The sequence below is a fragment of the Dermacentor andersoni genome, chromosome 8 (assembly GCF_023375885.2).
Source record: "Dermacentor andersoni chromosome 8, qqDerAnde1_hic_scaffold, whole genome shotgun sequence".
NCBI classification, from domain to species: Eukaryota; Metazoa; Arthropoda; class Arachnida; order Ixodida; family Ixodidae; genus Dermacentor; species Dermacentor andersoni.
Window position 1 is genome coordinate 881341 of NC_092821.1, and position 22183 is coordinate 903523.

Below are 22183 nucleotides of genomic sequence, written 5' to 3' on the forward strand. Positions count from 1 at the left end.
CCGTGTCGTCTGCTTGTCGTCTGCTTTGAGCGGGCGCCGCCGGAGTGAGCGCCGGAGCTGCCAGAGCCGCCTGCCGGGCGCTGCTTTTTTTTTCCCGCTGCGGCTTCTACGACGCGCCGCATGGTGCCGCCACTGCATAGGGTAGCGTCGGCGCATGCAACAATTGTGACTTTATCTGGTCGCCCGCGCTCGCTCGCGCTGACGGGAGTTTCACCTCCTATATGTCTTACTCCGTGGTCTAGGCTAATTCGAGTTCTTACCATCCTATGGTCACTGCAGCGCACCTTACCGAGCACGTCCACATCTTGTATGATGCCAGGGTTAGCGCAGAGTATGAAGTCTATATCATTTCTAGTCTCGCCATTCGGGTTCCTCCACGTCCACTTTCGGCTATCCCGCGCAGAAGAAAGTATTCATTATCTGCATATTATTCCGTTCTGCAAACTCTACTAATACCTCTCCCCTGCTATTCCTAGAACCTATGCCATATTTCCCCACTGACTTGTCTCCAGCCTGCTTCTTGCCTGCCCTGGCATTGAAGCCGCTCCTCAGAATAGTGTATTTTGTTTCGACTTTACCCATCGCCAATTCCACGTCGTCATCAAAGCTTTTGACTTCCTGGTCATCATGACTGAACGTAGGGACGTAGGCCTGTACGACCTTCAATTTGTACCTCTTATTACGTTTCACAACAATACCTGCCACCCTCTCATTAATGCTATAAAATTCCTGTATGTTACCAGCTATATTCTTATTAATCAGGAATCCGACTCCTAGTTCTCCTCTCTCCACTAAGCCCCGGTAGCACAGGACGTGCCCGTTTTTTAGCACTGCATATGCTTCTTTTGTCCTATTAACCTTACTGAACCCTAATAAATCCATTTACTGCCCGCTAATTCCTCCAATAGCACTGCTAGATTCCTCTCACCTGATAACGTTCTAGCATTAAACATTGCCAGGTTCAGATTCCAATGGCGGCCTGTCCATAGGATTTGAGACGAAAACAAGATCTAAAAGCGCTGAAGTTTCCACGCCCACTCTTGTGAAGTCAGACACAATTTACGTCAGGTTATAATTAAAAGCAATATTTAATAACTGATCACAACTCCGTACTTTGGTTCCATAAATTCCAGCCAAAATGAATTCCAGCCAAATTAAAATCGCCCGCAAGGCACATGTCATCTAGATGCACGTGCAAGTTCCTAAAGGTTTTCAAATTTTCTAATACTTCTACAGGGGAGTTGGGAGGCCGGTACACACCACCGATTAGCAAATTACGGTCATTCAAGGTAGTTTTAATCCAGACTGTTTCGAGACTGCTTGGATCATTAAGTACCATAATAGGAATGTCGCTTTTCAGAAGTATAGCTACCCTGCCCCCTCTAGTGCGCCGATCCTTTCTTATTATTGAATATCCGAGGGGAATTAATTCGACATCAGTCACATCCGGGTTCAGCCATGTTTCTGTTATTACCATTGCATCTGGATCGTGCTCTATTACAATGCTTTCTAGGCTATCTTGTTTTATGTACGCTCCTTGCATGGAGGTTAATGATCTTAAAGCATGCAGATTGATTTTGGTCGAGTCAGTCTGCACCCGAAGCCGAACGAAGCATGTGTGGATTTTGATGGTGTCAGGCATGGACAGGTGGTGATGCTTGCAACCAAGTCAAAATGGAGAACTTGAAAGCACGTGCGATGATTTCAGTCCTTGAAATGGCTAACTCTGGCCAGTATCCCTCATGATATGGTGCAGATATGTATTGGGAAAGGATGCCCACTCCTATAGCACAGTAAGGATGTGGATTGCACTGTTTAAGGGCAGAGGTATATCGAAGACAACCAGCATTGCAGTAGGCCAACCAAAGTTTAGATGCAAGAAAACACGACGTGTTCAAAACAAGTGAAAGAAGACCACCGGCTCAACATCCAGAGCCAATGAGAAAACCGTTGAACCCGGATGTATTGAACTCAAAGGGAATCGCAATATAGTTTGATATATCAATAAATCGAAATACCATAAAAAGTGCCTACTTGAAGCTTATCTAAAACCTCTGCACGGCCACCCATGCGGCCACAGTTCCTACATTGCTGTTGGGTGCTTCATCGAGATGTACTCTAAGCTTGTCGTGTTGTGCTGTCCAACTTTTGCTCAGGCTGCATCAGAGGGCAGTCAGCCAGGACTACACAGCGTGGCAAGCAAAACCTGCTTCAGAGTCCCAAAATACCATTGACTGCAAGGATGGGCAAGTGGAGGTACAAGCTGCACTGTGCATGTTTCAAAAGTGCTGATGAGATGCAGTGTGTGTAATGATTTGCCTAGACGGTTTTTCCATCAGTTTTGGCAACCCGTCTTGAACTGTGTATGTGACAACAAAGTGTTATGAAATGTGTAATGGTCAGTGTGATTTTACACAACCTAGGCTGTTCTTTATGCAAAAAAGAGGTGAGGCGTGCAGATGAGACACAAGAGAGAGAAGTGGACAACACGAACGCCGACTATCAACTAAAGGGAGCACTGAGGCAAAAAAAGAAAGACAAAACTCATCTGTGCAAGCTCTGGAATGGTATCACCACGTGTCAGTCGGGTACATGTGCCAGTCTAAGCGAGAGATAACTGTTAAGGCACTTGATCTGGATGAAATGCTTGAGTACTGTGAACAGAATAGCGCACGCATAATTGTTACAGGTGATTTCAACATAGATATGCTATCGCCAAGCAACAACAAACAAAGTTTTCTTGACAGAATGCTCTCTTTTGGTTATGAAAACACAATTCATATACCTACAAGGATTACATAGTTGACTGAAACTGCCCTGGATTTATGTTTCACTAACTACAAAAATGAGATATGCACAGGGGTTCTAACATCTGGGGTCAGTGATCACCTGCCAATTTTTGCATCTTTTCCATGGTGCGTAAAACAATGAAATCCAGCAAATCATACGCAGAGTAGAAAAATTAACCAAGAAACAATTAAGCATTTCCAGAATGTTGTCACTGAAACTGATTGGAGCTGTACTTTCATTAATACTGACCCTGTGAATGCCTATGACATATTCATAACAAAGTTAACAGACCTTTATAATTTAGCTTTTCCGATTGTGGCACATAAAATAAACAAGAGGGCAAGAAAACCATGGATAGATGCTTCACTTTTGAAAAGGAAGAAAGCAAGAGATAAGCTGTTCACTGAATTCATAAAAACAAAGTGCTTAGACTACGTGGTTGAATTTAAGCAAGTCAGAAATAAGATAGGATCTGATATTAAAAAGGCGCGAATTAGCTACTACGAAAAAAAGTTTGCAAACATACTCACTGATCAGAAAGCCATTTGGAACGCTGTGAACAATCTTTTGCAGAAGAAAAATACAAAGGCTATCTCTCAGCTTCAAATAGAGGGCAGATCTTGTTCAGGTACATTACTTGCTGATATGTTCAATGAGCATTGTTTGAGTTCAGGAGCTTCTGATATTTCAAATGGTGCTGTCCAGTCTTACAAATCATATACAGTGCAGTCCACTTATAACGATATCGAGAAAGACGAAAAATATCGTTATAACCAATGATCGCTGGACTGCAGTTCTCTAAAAAAATTTTTTTTTTTTATATTTAAAAACGCAACATACCTTTGCAGCTCCGAACTCGAATTCTCTACTTGCTCTAAAGAATAGATGATGTAGAAAGTAGGCTGTGAAAAACAAACTTCATTTCTAGCACCAATGACCGTGTCAAGGGTTAGGCACACCGTAGTCCGAAATCTGCACTTGCTTTTACGGCAGCTTCAGCTTCACAACCGCGGTGTGTATGGATTCCAGCGGCTGCGCGAACACTGGTGGCAATCCTTTAGCATGCACAAAATCAATTAAGGAGTCGATCGACGACAGTGCACTTTGCGTGGACATTGAGGTCGGGGTCAAGGTGCCACTGTCAATCTCGTCACTGTCGCTGCTGCCGCCACCGTCGTACAACTTTGCCGTCTGTCGAGACAGCAGATCTTCGGCGATTGCCTCATTGGTGACCTCATCGCAGAACGAGGCAGCACTGTCTGCAGTCAAAAACTCCTCTTTCGACGCACCACCTGTCACCAGTAGGAACGAGCTCCCAGAGCTCAGTTACGTCAGCGGCTTCCACCATGTTGGTCTCAGTGGGTTGGGGAAGTTCGTCCTTACGCACAAAGCCCACCTTCTTGAAGCAATTGGTGATGAACCACTGGTAAAGCGCCTCTTCAACATCGGCGTACAAAGGGTCTCCGCTGATCGGCATGGCCGCTGATAGCTCCTGCCTTCACAATCGCGGTGATCCCAGTTTTCAAGATGGTTGATATCGTTAACTGGGTGAGCTCATATTTCTTCACAAGAGTGCTCACCTTGAAGCCGCATCGAAAGTCCTGCAAAATATCCATCTTCGTGTCAAGCGACACAGCTTTGCGCTTTGTCGGCGCCATCTTCGAACTGGGTTCAACCGTTGGTTGCATGCTGCTTCGGTGGCGTCAGCCTGCTATCGTGAGAGAGAGAGAGACACGGGATATAGAGAAAGATGCATGGGACGGGCGCCACCACGCCACTTTGCTTGTCGCTTGTTTTTTTCTTCTTTCTCTCTCTTTCGGAGTGACTGTGGCCGTCGCGCATGAAGCAGCTAGCACCATCTTGTGGCGCGCTGCGCCTACTCAGGTGCTCTCCGGTGCGCGGCCGGGGCGGGACGTGCTGCGCGGTAATGGCGGCAGATACGAACTTACGGAGGTAAACATCGCCTCGTCTCGACATTGTTCGTTTCAGGGAACTAAGCAATGCAAATGTGTCGTAACATTTGCATTGCTTAGTTCCCTGAAACGAATGACTATTTGGCACGGAAAACGCTTATATCCGATACGCGGTGAATAACCTATCATTAAAAATGTTTTTTTTCCCCATAGACCTAATGCATAAAATGACACTCTCATGCCGAGCCATCATTATAACCGATATATCGTTATATGTGGTATCGTTGTAAGTGGACTGCACTGTATTAAAGCACACGTCTCAGAATCTATTTTCCTAGCTCCCACGAATGAATCGGAAGTAGCCTCGCTGATACAGAAATTAAGTAACAAATGTGCTGTGGGTTTTCACAATATAAAGGCAGAACCTCTAAAAGTTTCAGAGCCCATTAGCGCACCATTTGCAACCTTATTTTGAGCACTGGAACGTTCCCGGAGACATTAAAAATTGCTAGAGTATCTGTTGTTCACAAAGGTGGCAATGAAAATGACATGAATAACTACAGGCCCATTTCTGTTTTGCCCATTTTTTTCAAAAATTATAGAATGTGTCATATATGTACGAATTGCAAACTTTTGTAGTTTAAAAAAATTATAACCAAACATCAATATGGATTTCAGAAGGACAAGTGTACTGAGAAAAGGCCTTATTATCTATTAAAGATTAAATTATTGAACGTTTTGAGCAAAAACATCACACAATTGGAATATTTCTCGACTTTAAAAAAGCTTTTGACTCGATCAAGCATGAAATTCTTTTGCAAAAGCTAAATGAATATGCAATAAGAGGCACGCCCCTTAATTTAATAAGAAGTTATCTTACTAATCGGTATCAATGTGCAGATATGCAGCACTCGAAGTCACAAATGGGCAAGATCAAGTATGGCGTCCCACAGGGTTCTATACTTGGGCCACTTCTATTCCTATGTTATATAAATGACATTGTAAACATACCTCTGACACCAGATATATTATATGCCGATGACACTAACGTCATTTTTTCGGGCTGGGATATGGCTACTCTAGTACAAGAAGCGAACCTTTGGCTTAGCAATTTGTCGCTATGGCTGAGAAGAAATGAGCTGGAATTAAACATTAAAGGGAAGCTGAAGAGTCTGTCGAATTCAATAAGACGCTCATATACGGATGCGGGAACCTTATAAACCATGTAGGTATAAAAGTTGGGGGTTTTTTTCCAATTAGGAGCGACGTAATCGTCGGTTAAAATTGCGCTGCAGCTCCGCCCCCCGTCGAATGCCGAGCGCTGCTGCTGATGCTGACGATGCGAGCGGAGACCGGAAACCGTGGTGTTGTGACGTCAACACTAGTGTTTCGTTCCTTCGCAGCCTCCGCGACCGTGCCTGACCGTGCTTGTTTCTGCGTGCGTGCCATCGTAATCTGCTTCGATCGACCCTGCATTCCTTTGTTGGTGCGTCTGCGTGTATGTAGAGTCGTAGTCAACGTGCGCAGCATCAACTGAAGTGGTGGGCCGATCATGCCGGCTTTCTGTGCAGCCTACGGTTGCACGAACACCAGCGGCCGCGACGATGTTGTCTTCCATTACTTCCCACAAGACAAGAAGCTTTTAACGAAGTGGGAGGCTGCTGTGAAGCGAAAGAATTTCAAGCCCTCAAGAACAACAGTGCTGTGCTCCAACCACTTCCGTGACGATGATTATCACCAGAATTTATTATTAAAACGTGCGTTGGGTTTGCCAGTCAAGTCGGCTCGTCTAAGATCGGAGCAACGAAAACAAAGACGGCACGAGTGCAGACTGACTGATGATAACTGGTGTTGGAAGGCCTTATGAATACATGAACTCGCCCAAACCTGGATTTTGATTTACTACGAGCTCCTTCGTGTTAGCACGCTGAACGGAAGGTGCATGTTTATCTCCCGCCCTTGACGCAGGTTTCGTCGCAAAGCGCCGCGAATTTTCTATTTGCACGTGTGTTGTAAAACAGCCTGCATGCAGCTACCATACCGCAGTGCAAATGTAGAGTTTGCATGTGCTGGAAAGTCGGCGCACGCCAGGACGCTACGCTCCCCCCTTCTCTCGCGCACAGCGAGAAACCGACCGTCTCACGTAGCCGACGGAATTCACCGCCTTTACGACTTCGGTTAGGAGTAGTGTGCGTATGGCGCACAGATGAAGATCACTACACGTACTGCATGAACCGGGAAGCTATTCATGCGTTTAAACCGTCTTTGTAGATTGCCGACAGCTTTGGACAGCTCACAAATGCCGACGATCGCATCCCCACTTACGTTCCACGAGGAGGCATGCAGGAACACACTACAGTTGTTTGACCGGAAACGAGCTCACTAGATCAGCGAGATCACTAGATCGCTTTGCAAAAAAACATACTCACCAAAGAGCATTTCCAACACGAGGAGATCCCAAGACTTCGCTTTCGTTCGCGTCGAAAGCACTGCTCGCACCAGCATCGTTTGCTTCTTTGAGAGGGCGGCTCTTCGCAATCGGCTCGTACATGTAGGGAGTAACGCCGAACTCCTCAGAAAAACGCAGTCTCTCTAAATTTTCCATTACCGTCTCAGAAAAACAGCACCAAACTACCTGGCACCGCGCTTCATGTGTAGCGGCAGCGGTCGGTTACTAGTGTTGACGTCACGAGGCGCCCGACCAATCACAGGCGAAAACGAGACGCGCGAGCTGGGCATGTCCGCTGCTGCACTTTTCGTCGAAACAAAATATATTTGCGCTTTCTTTCGCTCAATTTCGATACGATATTCGAATTCGGAGGGTTGAAAACCATTATGTACAGATGTTCACACATTTTTTCTGGAAAACCTTTCAGCTTCCCTTTAAGAAAACAAAGTACATTATTTTTAAACCTTGAAACCATTGTATTCTCCGCAATACGCAGGTTACATTCCAAGGAGTTTTGATTGAGTGCGTCCAGACTCAAAAATTTCTAGGCGCTATCTTTCACGAAACATTGAGTTGGTCCAATCACATAGATAATCTTCGCACCCACATATCGCGATCCATTGGCGTAATTAGCAAAATAATATGTTTACTGCCCCTCTGGGTGACAAAGCAGCTTTACTACACTTTAGTTTACTCGTGCATACATTACTGTCTATTAATCTGGGGCACAACAACAAAAACAAATAAAGATAGTATTCACAGGCTGCAAAAAAGAATCTTGCGTATAATCCAAAATGTTCTGCGCCGAACGCCTTCTGCTCCACTTTTCCATAAACACAGCATATTAAAATTCGAAAATATATTTTATGAAAAGCTAGCGACAGTCATCTACAATCAAATTAAATTGAACACAGATATATTTCGGGATACCTACTCCCGGAAAACACACATATAATCTTAGGAAAACCACCTATTACAATGAAAGGATTCGAACCAACTACGGCAAGTAAAAACTGACACACCTTATTCTTTCATTTTTAAACTCTAACATGACGGCCATGAGCATAGTGAATGAAAGCCAATCAGTAGCAATCTTCAAAAGAAAGATACATGCTTATCTAATGGCACTTCAAACATGACACTTCTTTCTTTCTCTTCCATGTAAGACTTGCTTATATTGTATACTTTCTTCCAGAACTGTATTGTGCCTCAAAATTCAGCCAAGAAAATTTCTTGTCGATAAGCTGTTAATATCAAGTACGTTCTAGTTCACTTATTAAAACCACGGCTTAGTTCTTTCTTTTTCTCCACTGCATTTATGTATTACATGATGTATTAGTGTTACATTATGTATTATTTTGTAGTATTATATTTACGTATCGCGTATTACAGGCTGAGTGTACTGCAATATTTTTGTTGTTCTTTTCTTTTTTCCTTTCTTTTACTACATTGATGTCTTACAGAGTGACACGCTGAGTGTTGTGCAATATCGTGGTCTGGGCGGGGACCTCACTTTATTACCTTAAGGGCCCCGGGGATTGGGGGTATTACATAAGGGGTGGGTAGCTAATAAAAGAAATTACCGTAAATACACAAGGAAAAGACGTTTAGGTACAAGTTTGCTCACTGGTAAATATGTTAATTATACAGTTCAAAAACGTGGATGGGCAGGTGATTAAGGCGTTGTCGTGTGGAAGGCTGTTCCAGTCCGAGGCTGAAAGTGGGAAGAATGATGTGGCAAAAGTGGTAGCGTGCGCACGTGGACGGGCGACTTGAAGGGGATGACCAATGCGGAGTGAAATGCGTGCAGGAGGACTGATGTAGGGTGGATGATGAGGTGAGCTGTAAAAAAACCTATGAAATAAGTACATAGTAGCGATACGACGCCGGCAAGCCAGGGTTTTCAAGCCGGATTCTGCTTTAAACGATGATATACTGACATTATATGAATAGCATGAATGAATGAATCTTGTGGCACGGTTCTGTACTAATTCTAGAGTTTGTAAGATATTTTTGGTTAGGGCTCCAGATGGCAGAGGCATATTCCAGCTTAGAGCGTACGAGTGACTTGTATGCAAGCAATTTTAGGTTTGGTGGCGCTAGACGTAGATGACATCTTAGGAAACCAAGGCTTCTGTTAGCAGATGATATCACTCTAGTGACATAGCGTTCGAGAAATCAAATTTTGATGACAGAATTCAGGGGTGTGATCATTACGCGAGTGCGATCATTATGCCGAGTAAATACCGCATTTACTCGCATAATGATCACACTCGCGTAATGATCGTACCCCTGAATTCTGTCATCAACATTCGATTTTTTTTATTTCTTGTGGAATGATCGCACCCCGAACTTGCCGCAGAATTATGTCGTGTGCCAAGTCTAGCTAATAATGATCGCGCTTACCATCTGTCGAACGCTACGCGAATTATTCTTCAAGACAAACCAGGCGGTCTGCATGCACCAAACATTAAGTAGATGCCTCATTTCATTACTTTCATCACTTTCCGCATTTCCATGACTAAAGAAAAGCTGCAACCAAACTTGCCTTTATTATGTGTAGGCTGTATAATGGTTGTGGTGAAGAAGAACAAAAAAGGCGCCTTTCAGTTCTTCTCATCTGCACTCGTGGGCACGTAACAAATCGCGAGCGGCAACGATAGTAGCCACATTTACACTGATACGTTAAAAGTGCACCCTATTCATACACCGACACTTGTAACACAGCTAAGACATTCGCCCACCCTTAGCGGAAACGTGCCGTATTAGGATAGTAGTGAAGACAAATCCCGCAGTTTCCGCAGCATGCTGACCATGTGTTTCTATGTCACTGGTAGCTAAGCGCGCTCATCTGTTTCTCTCCCCTCAAAGTGGACATAGCTACGTTATTGCCGCAAACTTGCCGATATTAACGATATTATTCATTACTGATACAAAAGAAACTGTTTCAATGCACGTAACGTCCTTATGAGAAGAAAAAAAAAATCGTGTTCGGCGCATTCAGCTTGCTCTGCCGGCCGCCATTTTTGTTTTGGTGTCCCGCAGCAAATGTGGGACAAAAAAAGTTTTTTTTTTTCTTTTCGCGGGAAATTTAACCAGCGTAATGATTGCACCCCTGATTTCACGTCAATTTTTCTGACAAAAAAGTGCGATCATTATGCGAGTAAATACGGTATTATCACCGCTTCTCCCACACTGATGGCAAACGAAAGCAGAGGCACTTATGCCAAAAGAGTGCCAGCGACGTCCCTTTGGCCACAACAGCAGCAGTTGCATTCCTATTTGAATGGCAGTTGGAACAGGGCCCGCTGCAGGTGTGTAGACCCCGCATTACCTGCTGCTTCCGCCATGCTTGGAACATTGGGCAAGAGCAGCTCCCCGCTTTCCGCTGGTACGCTGGGCAGGTCGAGAACGGCTCGGGCTTCTTCTTCGGACACCAGAGCTTCTAACTCGGCCAACACAGCCTCGTCATCTTGGGCAGTGAGTTGGCCTGAGAGGAGGTCATCAATCTCCTGAAAAGATTATCACAAGATGGCTTGCTACACACGGTGTGACTGTCAACTACGTGACTGCACGGAAATTCTCACAAGCTGAAACCAGTTAGCGTTGGAAGTTCATCACCATCATCCTCACCATCAACCTGGTTACGCCCACTGCAGGGCAAAGGCCTCTCCCATACTTCTCCAACTACCCCGGTCATGTACTAATTGTGGCCATGTTGTCCCTACAAACTTCTTAATCTCATCTGCCCACCTAACTTTCTGCCACCCCCTGCTACACTTCCCTTCCCTTGGAATCCAGTCCGTAACCCTTAATGACCATCGGTTATCTTCCCTTCTCATTACATGTCCTGCCCATGCCCATTTCTTTTTCTTGATTTCGACTAAGATGTCATTAACTCGCGTTTGTTCCCTCACCCAATCTGCTCTTATCCCTTAACGCTACACCTCATTCTTCTTTCCATAGCTCGTTGCGTCGTCCTCAATTTAAGTGGAACCCTTTTCGTAAGCCTCCAGGTTTCTGCCCCATACGTGAGTACCGCTAAGACACAGCTGTTATACACTTATATACGTTGGAGGTTATAGACACAGAAAACAAATTCAAAGCACTGCATCAATTCCCTCGCCTGCTAGAGTTAGCACTGGAATAAGAATTGAAACTATTATTGTTAATCTGTCAATATCCTGAAAAGTTAAACTTTTTTCTTGCTGTTTTTCATGATGTCCACAGTGAACCCCTCTGCAGTGTACAAACATGGTCACAAGCTTTGAAAGAAACTGTTTTTAAGTGTGCCCAGTCACTTCTTCACTTTCTTTTGTCCACAATGCACTCTGTTTACTGCTTGTATGGATTATCAAAAAGTCCAAGTAGCTCTCCTGGGAAAAAGGATTGCACCACTGACTCATTAAAGTATGTTAATTACACAATAAAACCACCAAACAGAAAAGAGCAGACAAACTTACTTTAATAAAATTGTGAACGAGGCTCCCCCTTGTGCTAACCTGTTTGCCTTTTTTCAAAAATTCCTAACTCAACAGGCCATGCCACTGGATGGCATCAAGCAGACTTACCTTTTGTTTCTCAATACCCTCCTGTGTTTCATCGATTAATTTTTCTATGGCCTCCACTGACAGCACCTGAAACATTCAGAAAAGATGTGCTTCAGACAGACTTGCAAGAGCTATGCTGAACTCCCTCCAGATGCTTGACAGTGAAATGTAGAGACAAGACATGCAAGCTTGTGCTTCACCCCTTAGCTACCACACCCGAGCTGCAACTTCTGCAGCTTTGAGCTTGAACGCATTCCTTGATTCCTTTCATTATCCCTCTGCTCAGGTAGTTGCAATCAAAGCATTACATGGGTGCTGAGAGAAGGTCTCTTTTTCAGGCAAGACTTATTTCATTTAAATTTCTGGCAATTACAGCAGATTAACTGCATATATATTTTCCTAATCTAGATCTTATCGTCATCACCAGCCTATTCTTATGCCCACTGCAGCACGAATGCCTCGCCCAGCGAGCTCCAATTACCCCTGTCTTGCAATTGTAGATTCCAACTTGCACCTGTAAACTTTCAAATTTTATCTCCCTACCTAATTTTCTGCTGTCCTTGACTGTGCTTCCCTTCCCTTCCTTTGGCACCCATTCTGTAACTCTGTTAGTCCGCCAGTTATCTGCCCTACGCATCACGTGGCCTGCCCAGCTCCATTTCTTTCTCCTAATGCCAATTAGGATATCGACTATCCACATTTAATCTCTGATCCACACCACTCTCTTCCTGTCTCTTAATGTTACGCCAAACAAATTTCATTCCATTGCTTTTTGCTCAGTCTAACTTGTTCTCAAGCTTCTTTGTTAACCAACAAGTTTCTGCCCCATATGTTAGTATTTCTAGAATGCAATGGTTGTACACTTTTCTCATCAATGACAATGGTAGGCTCCCAGTCAGGAATTGGTAATGCCTACTGTATGCATTCCAACCTATTTTTATTCTTGTGTACTTAGTTTATGATCAGGGTCCCTTGCGAGTAATTGACCTCCATAAACATGCTCCTGCACATAGTCTAGGGGCTGACAGGTGATCATGAATTCTTGTTCCTTTGTCAGGCTATTGAACATTACCTTTGTCTTCTGCATATTAATCTTCAACCCTAATCTTACATTTTCTCAGTTAAACTCCTCAATCACTGCTGCAATCTGAATGTAATGTGCAATAATTTTCTGGAATAAAAGGTAGTAGTAAATTTTGTAAAATTTTTTACCGAAGAATGTGGGCGTTAAGAAGAAACGACAAAGGTTAAGAAGAAATGACAAAGTGTCCTTCAAAGGCAAGCCACCCTTTAGTCTGGTGGGAAATGCAAGAAGTGCCAGTACAGGCTAACCCCCCTTCTTCTTAATCACTACATAAAGAGGGTCTCGAATCCGGCAAAACTGATGCCTTCAGGTTGCATTCTAGAAGTACTAACATATGGGGCAGAAACTTGTTGGTTAACAAAGAAGCTTGAGAACAAGTTAGACTGAGCAAGAAGCAATGGAATGAAATTTGTTTGGCGTAACATTAAGAGACAGGAAGAGAGTGGTGTGGATCAGAGATTAAATGCGTGGGTTTATTGACCTGTTGCCTTCACCCAAAAAGATCACATACTCGTGACGCCTGCGACAGAAAGGATGTTCCACATCCGCTGCCAAGGTTTGTGAAGTGGTGGCAGTGGTTAACACTCCCTGGGTTAGTTCTAGTAGTAAAACATAAATACCCTAGAAAGTGGATTGGAAAACGAGCCGCGGTAGCTCAATTAGTAAGAGAACTGCATGCATAATGCGAAGACGTGGGATTGTTCCCCACGTGTGGAAAGTTGTTTTTTCAGCCACTTTTATTTACATCAATTTATCATTTTTCTAAATTCAATTAGTAAGCACCAGTAATTTCCCCTCTGTTGTCTTTGGTGTCTTGTTCGCTTCTTATGGCACAATTAATAAAAATCGGGCCCCTCATTTAACCCGCTTTCTTCTCGTCCATCACAGCATTTCAAGCCGCATTTCTAATGCTAATTTCAGTCCACCATCAGCCTGCAACACATTGCAGGAACAAGATGTACACAGTAAAAAGTAATTGGGGCAATTTCATTGGCAACTTCAATGGGGCAGCAGAGGCCAGAAGCAGAGCACATTCTATACTCAACCAAAACAGCCATGCAACCACAACTGAATGCACCTACAGAGTAAAAATGTGAATCATGCATACATCGAGGGATGCGGTTAGACTAGCTTTACAAAATATGTCCCCAGCGAAAGTGGCAGAAATAGTCCATGGAGGCGATCCATCCAAAGGTGGCACACATATTGGGCTCTAAAATACCTAATGCCTGACAACTTCAAGTGCACCACACTTTAAAAGATTAGTACACAAGAAAGAAGACATTAAAAGTAAAAGCTCCTCTTGTTTCTTTCCCGAGTGTATATATGCTGTAACAGTGCGAAGCTTTCTTTTGGTGTTGGGAGATATATTAACCAAGTTGCCACAAAAACTGAATATAGGCCACATTTTTTGTCAAAAATACATCTGGGGAAAGGTAACCCCAAGTCTTATACAGCAGTCTTGGGTGCAGTTTCAATCGTCATTCGTCCACAATGGGACACAAAGGAGCTGAGTGCTGCGTGGTTGTCAAAGGTGCCTCTCTGTTGTCCCTGTTATTCAGCTTGTGCTACAACAAAATAGAAGATGTCACAATTTTTGTTGTTGCCATTGTGAACAAAGGAGGATTTCAAATAAAACTGCTCAGTTTAAATGATGTCCCAAAAACGACGCTGCACTGTTGCCATTTTAGGAGGAGCATGACAAAATGTTAGCGTACAGTGAAAAAGACAGGAAGTGCTTTTGTGGTATCGCGACCTACAACCCAATGAAGAAGAGAGCCGACCAGCCATAACACAACGAATAATCTCCCTTTATTTTGTGACACCCAATTATATACATGGGGAAAACAGCACCACAGTCGTTCAAAGGGATGCCAGACGGGATATCGAAACCAAAACCAACAACACAATGTATTCCCCCCCCCCTTACATCTTTCAGTGGCTTAGTAGGCTGTTAGTGGGTTAGTACTGCAAGGTGCTTTGTACATTAGCAACTCGTGCTCATAAGGCAAACATAAGGCAATGAAAAACGGTGACCGGTCAACAACAAAGGAACATCATTTAATGCATGTACACTCAGCAGCAACTACCAATTCTATATAGAAAACACATGAAAACTCCATTCTCTCCCTACAAAAAAAAAAAATTATCTCTGCAAAATGTTCAAAACAATTTAGACTATACGAGAAGAACAAAAAAAAAGAAAAACTAATAGAGTTGTCACACATAGTCACCATAATAACATTTTGAAGGTTGTCTTGCCCGTGGCGGTTGCATGTGAACAGGAGCCAGGCTTGGTTGTGGTTCAAGGGGGTGTCGGGAGCAGCCCGGTCAGCAACAACATTAAGAAGAGGCGCACCTGCTTGCGGCTCTGGTGTGTCTGGGTCGAGAGCAGCACGGGTGGCCACAGGAGCAGGCAGAGACGCAGCCATCACTTCAGATGCCTCACGAGCAATTGGTCGGCCAGGGTTCCCCAGCGACGAGAACCTCGGTGTGCTAGCCTCTTGCGCATTCCAGGTTTCCTCTGGATGCAGAATATGGGGACCCGAAGGGACTTTGGCAAGCTTGGATGCATTACAGGTCCTGCCATCACTGTCGCGGAAAGAGGACTGTCCGTGCTACTCCAGCACTTTGCGGGGACTGCCAAACAAGTCTCCCTTGAAGGTGATGGACGGTTTAATCAGCCAGACACAGTCACAAACTGCAATGTTAGTCTTCTTTGTGGCTCGATCAAATCTGTCCGCTTCTTGCGGCTCTCCAGCTTATGCTTCATACGACGACGTAGCTGACAGAGCTCGGTATCTGGATTTTTGAAGAAGGAAGATGACAGGTGCCCGACGATGTCCAGGCATGTTCTCGGCAGCCTTCTATGCAGTAACAGAGCCAGGGCGACTCTCGTGGTCGCGTGTGGTGAGCAACGGTAGAAGCCAAGGTACTCCATGACCACTGGGTGGAGTGGTTGATGTTCCAGCAAAGTTGTCTGCACGAAGTTGTTGAATTGTTCTACAAGCCCATTGGCCTGTTGCACACGAGTCGCACACAGTCTCGTCGGAGTAGCCCTATCGAGAAAATACTGAGAGCAGAAAGATTCTGTGCGCATTGGCACCTCACTGCAATTGTACTTCACTGCATTGTACTTCACTGAGAGCAGAAAGATTCTGTGCGCATTGGCACCTCACTGCAATTGTACTTCACTGCATTGTACTTCAGGCCACTTGGAAAAGTAGTCTACGAGGCTGATGACGAACCTGCAATCGTGTGGCGCTCTTTCCATGGGACCAATGATGTCGATGGCAACCTTCTGCCATGGGCGCTCTGGCAGGGGCACAGATTGCAGAGGAGTTACTGCAGCCTTGGCACACTTTATGGCCTAGCAGACTTTGCAGCTGTGGCTGGCAATTTCCACTTGCTTCATATCATATTGACCGCAAATAAAGACGGGGACAGCGGAAGAGAACACATAAACGACATGGCAGGAACCGTGTCGTTTATGTGTACCGTGTTGGTTATGTATACCGCCCGTATCGTTTATGTGTTCTCTTCGGCTGTCCCCGTCTTTATTTGCGGTCAATATGATATTGACACATGTACTTGTTTGTCTTTATCGGGCGACACGTTTTACCGCCTAACAAATGTTATCGCACAGCGCAGGGCGCGCCTGCATGTATCGGAAGTTTCTGGAATGTTATTGATGGTTCCATCCGCTGTCTGTCACCGAACCTTGTGCAATCTCATTGCATGTATGCGCAACGCGAATAGTGTAGAACTTTGTGGAAGGCACGCAGGTCCCAGCGATTACTCTGGAACATTCGACGACTGATGTATAAAAGCCGACGCGCGTGACCCGCTGGTCAGATTTCCGACGATCGCCGACCGTGTTCGCCGCTATCGTTGTGCTATAAGTGTAGCCTGTTTTGTGGGCACAGGTTCGCCCAATAAAAGTTAGTTTTGTCATTCACAGTATTGCTACTGTGTTCTTTGAAGTCATGACCACGTGACATCTGGTAGAGGTGCTTTTCGTCCATGTACCGGACGCCCCCGACAAGCCGTGATCCAAGCCCGGATCGCAAAGAGAGCACCAACGTAGTCCTGGACCATCGAGCAAGCCGTCGTCTACAACAGCTGCCCCCGGAGCACGAACTTCTACCTGTGAAGACCAAGAAGATTGTGCCCAAGACAACCACAATGGCTGCCCCAGTGTCAACCATCGTACTTCAAGAACCCAGGGAGCCCCCTACCTTCCATGGAGCTACGTCAGAGGATCCTGAAACCTGGCTCGAAACCTTCGAAAGGATCTCGATCTTCAATAACTGGACCTCTCAGGATAAGCTACGACACGGGTACTTCTCTTTGGAAGATGCCGCGAGGACTTGGTTCGAGAACCGGGAGTCCACCCTTGCAACATGGGACCTGTTCCGCAGTAACATTCTGAGGACGTTCACGAGCATTGTCCAAAAAGAAAGGGCCGAAGTTCTACTGGAAACCAGAGGCCAACTACCCAATGAGACCATCGCCACCTTCACAGAAGAGATGACCCGTCTTTTCCGGCATGCCGACCCAAAAATGTCCGAAGAGAAAAAAGTGCATTTCTTGATGCGAGGCGTAAAGCAAGAACTTTTCACCGGACTAATCCGAAACCCACCGAAGAACGTAGCTGAATTCGTGACAGAGGCTACGACAATTGAGAAAAGGATAGAAATAAGCACTAGGCAATATAACCGCCAAGTGCTCAAGCCTCAATGCGCCATCCAAGTGCTGGGCTCCGTTGATGTCCAGGAGACCATCAGGGCCGTTGTGCGCGATGAACTGCGCAAGGTCTTGCCTTCGTCGCAGCCTCAAGTAGCCTCAATCGCTGACATCGTGAAAGATGAGATTCAGCGATCGCTGGGAGCTCCTGAGGTGCAACCTCAATTACCGCAGCCCCAGCCAGAAGCAATAACCTACGCCGCCGTCGCACGCCGTCAAGGTGCCCCTCCGCGACCGCGCCAGGGCCCTGTAACGCCGCAATTTCGTTGTCCGCCGCCGACGCCACCAGCACGACCACCCGTCACCCAGCGCACATACGCGAGGAAGACGGACATTTGGCGCGCCCCGACCACCACCCGCTCTGCTACCACTGCGGCGAAGCCGGCCATGTGTACCACCAATGCCCATACCGCGACCTGGGATTGCGAGGTTTCACCGTCAATGCACAGCGCCCGAGGGAAGGTGAACACCCTCGTGACATCGCTGACTACCTCGCCGCTACTAAGTGGAGCCCTCGACGACCGTCCCGTTCGCCGTCACCAGGCCGCTACCTGTCGCCGCAGCGCCGACCATACACTGGCCCAGCCCGAGGCCGGTCCGTCAGCCCATATCCGGAAAACTAAAAGCAGCAACCGATGGAGGTGCGGTTGCTGTTCGTTGAACTGACGAAGATCCTCCGTCGCCTATGAAGACTACGAAGAGACTGCCTCGACGACATAACGACACGCCGCCGTCCCGACGAAGACTGAAAGCAAAGAATACGCCGACGAAAGACCACCTGACGACACCATGTAGCAGCCACAGGTCAACGCGACGCAGCCGTGATCCGATGCCAAGGCCTAACTGTAATGCAAGACAAAGAACCACCGACCTCGATGTGCTTCTCGACGGCCACGCAGTCACCGCCTTAGTAGACACAGGAGCCGACTACTCTGTCATGAATGGAGCCATCGCAGCCCAGTTGAAGAAAGTTAAGACTGCATGGGAAGGCCCATTAATTCGGACAGCTGGAGGACACCTCATCACACCGACTGGAATCTGCACGGCAAGATCTACCATTCATGACCAGACTTACCCTGCCACCTTCGTGATCCTGCAACAGTGTTCACGAGACGTCATTCTCGGCATGGACTTCCTGAACCAACACGGCGCAATCATCGACCTGAGGTCAAAGTCAACAACGCTGTCAGAAGATCAAGCAATACCACCGGAGAGCCTTCCTAGTCACCACGCCTTGAGTGTGCTCGAAGATCAACTGAGCCTCCCCACTCGCTCCAGCATTGTTATTTCGGTCGGCACCGAAGCACCTGCTGACGTAGAAGACGTGATCGAAGGCGACCAACGTCTACCGCTCGACCGTGAGATTTGCGTCGCAAGAGGGATCGCTCGACTGCACGGAGGAAACACGGAAGTGTTGCTGACAAACTTCAGCCAGGAGTTCAAGCACATCAACAAGGGCACGACGATCACATACATCGAGGAAATTCTGGAAACCAGCAATGTGTTTGTCCTCTCGGATTCTGTCCCATCTACCCCGACGACCGTAGTTCCCAAGCCAGACTTCGCCATAAATCCAAGTCTCCCCGTGATTAAGCAGCAACAGCTCAGAAGTCTGCTTCGCCGATACAAAGGCTGCTTTTCGGCGTCATCGAGGATTCGACAAAAACCAGTCGCCAAGCATCGCATAATCACCGAGGAGTGCGCTAGACCACTCCGCCAGAGCCCTTACCGAGTTTCGCCGCGAGAACGGGCAGCTATAAGACAAGTCGACGAAATGCTGCGCGACGATATCATCCAGCCGTCAAAAAGCCCGTGGGCGTCTCCAGTTGTTTTAGTGAAGAAAAAGGACGGAACCCTATGTGTCTGCGTCGATTATCGTCGACTGAACAAAATCACGAAGAAAGACGTATACCCCTTCCCACGGATAGACGACGCATTGGATCGGCTCTGCAATGCTAAATACTTCTCATCGATGGACCTCAAGTCTGGGTACTGGCAAATAGAAGTCGACGAAAGGTATCGCGAAAAGACCGCCTTCATCACGCCAGACGGCCTCTATGAATTCAAGGTTATGCCATTTGGACTGTGCTCAGCGCCTGCAACGTTCCAGTGTGTGATGGACACGGTTTTAGCAGGATTGAAGTGGCAGACCTGTCTTGTTTACTTGGATGACGTCGTCTTCGCCGAAAATTTCGATGATCACCTTAGGCGGCTTGCGACAGTACTAGAGGCCATCAAATCATCAGGGCTCACTCTGAAGCCAGAAAAGTGTCGCTTCGCTTACGATGAGCTTCTCTTCCTAGGCCACGTCATCAGCAAATCCGGAGTACGCCCCGACCCGCAGAAAACAGCTGCCATCGCAAAGTTCCCGCAGCCCATCGACAAGAAGGCAGTGCGTAGATACCTTGGCATGTGTGCCTACTACAGGCGCTTTGTCAAGGACTTTTCACGCATCGCTGAGCCGCTAACGCATCTAACCAAATCTGATGTCGAGTTCAAATGGCAAACACCACAGGCCGACGCATTTCAAGAACTAAAACGATGCATGCAGTCACCGCCGGTACTTGCACATTTCGACGAAGACGCCGATACCGAAATCCACACTGACGCCAGTAAGCCTAGGCCTCGGTGCCGTCCTAATCCAGAAGAAAGACGGACTTGAAAGGGTGATATCTTATGCTAGCCGGTCGCTGTCAAAAGCGGAAGGCAATTATTCTACGACTGAAAAGGAATGCCTCGCCATCATTTGGGCTACAGCAAAATTCCGCCCTTACCTCTATGGCAGGTTATTCAAAGTCGTCAGCGACCATCACGCATTGTGTTGGCTAGCTAACTTAAAGGACCCTTCAGGACGGCTGGCGCGGTGGAGCCTCAGACTGCAAGAATATGACGTCACCGTAATATACAAGTCCGGAAGAAAACACTCTGAAGCCGACTGCTTATCACGCGCCCCCATCGATCCCCCGCCACAAGACGACGAGGACAACGACACCTTCCTTGGAATAATAAGCGTGGAAGACTTCACTAAACAGCAGCGAGCAGACCCGGAGCTAAAAGGCCTCGTCGAGTATTTGGAAGGGAACAGCGACGTTGTCCCTAGGGCATTTAAGCGTGGGTTGTCTTCGTTCACGCTACAAAACAACCTGCTCGTGAAGAAGAACTCACCAGTCCGCGCCAGCTACCTTCTTGTACCATCAGCGCTGCGTCCAGAAGTACTGCACGTCCTACACGACGATGCAACTGCTGGGCACTTCGGATTCTCCCGGACGCTGTTGAGGATACAGGAAAGGTACTATTGGCCACGCCTGACCGCTGACGTCGCCCGTTACGTCAAGACATGCCGAGACTGTCAACGACGCAAGACACCACCGACAAGGCCAGCAGGATTACTACAGCCGATCGAACCTCCTCGTCGACCATTCCAGCAGATTGGGATGGATTTGTTGAGGCCGTTTCCGACGTCAACATCCGAGAATAAGTGGATCGTCGTGGCGACGGACTATCTCACCCGCGTCGCTGAAACTAAAGCTCTACCAAAAGGCAGCGCAGCCGAAGTGACGAAATTTTTCGTCAAGAACATCCTGCTGCGACATGGTGCCCCAGAAGTCCTCATCACCGACAGAGGAACGGCTTTTACAGCAGGGCTCACCCAAGCCATTCTGCAATATAGCCAGACAAGCCACAGGAGGACAACTGCCTACCATCCGCAAACGAATGGTCTCACGGAGCACCTGAACAAGACCCTCGCCGACATGCTAGCAATGAAAGTCGACATCGAGCACAAGACGTGGGACGCGGTCCTGCCGTATGTAACCTTCGCTTACAACACGGCGGTGCAAGAAACAACATAGATCACGCCGTTCAAGTTGGTTTATGCAAGGAACTCGACGACGACGCTCGACGCCATGCTACCGCACATCACTGACGAGGAGAATCTTGACGTCGCTACCTATCTCCAGAGCACCGAAGAAGCCCGACAGCCGACACTACAACCTCCGACGACGCTTCATCGAGTACCAGCCCGACGACCGTGTTTGGGTATGGACCCCGATACGCCAACAAGGACTGAGTGAGAAACTATTGCGACGCTATTTCGGACCCTACAAGGTCATCCGACATATTGGCGCACTGGACTATGAGGTCGTGCCAGACGGCATTTAGCATTCACAGCGGCACCGCGCTGGATCTGAAGTGGTCCACCTGGTGCGTCTTAAACCCTTTTTCGGACGCTGACGAACTTTCCTTATTTTCTAGTTTTCTTTGTTACGAATGCTTTTTTATTACTTTCGTTTGTTTGCAGCATCGGGTCGATGCTTTTTAAGAGGGGGGTATTGACACATGTACTTGTTTGTCTTTATCAGGCGACACGTTTTACCACCTAACAAATGTTATCGCACAACGCAGGACGCGCCTGCATGTATCGAAAGTTTCTGGAATGTTATTGATGGTTCCATCCGCTGTCTGTCACCGAACGTTGTGCAATCTCATTGCATGTATGCGCGACGCGAATAGTGTAGAACTTTGTGGAAGGCACGCGGGTCCCAGCGATTACTCTGGAACATTCGACGACTGATGTATAAAAGCCGACGCGTATGACCCGCTGGTCAGATTTTCGACGATCGCCGACCGTGTTCGCCGCTATCGTTGTTCT

General features: G+C 46.7%; 1 protein-coding gene across 1 annotated transcript in view; it reads right to left on the reverse strand.

Annotated features, from left to right (window-relative positions):
- The window catches only part of Vps20 (vacuolar protein sorting 20), an 80853-nt gene that overhangs the window by 12129 nt on the left and 46541 nt on the right, over positions 1-22183 (reverse strand). Inside the window, exons 5-6 of the mRNA XM_050174559.3 lie at positions 11724-11789; positions 10487-10664 (exon numbers count right to left, since the gene is read on the reverse strand). Coding sequence (XP_050030516.1) covers positions 10487-10664; positions 11724-11789 — 244 coding nt within the window. The remainder of the gene's footprint in view (positions 1-10486; positions 10665-11723; positions 11790-22183) is intronic.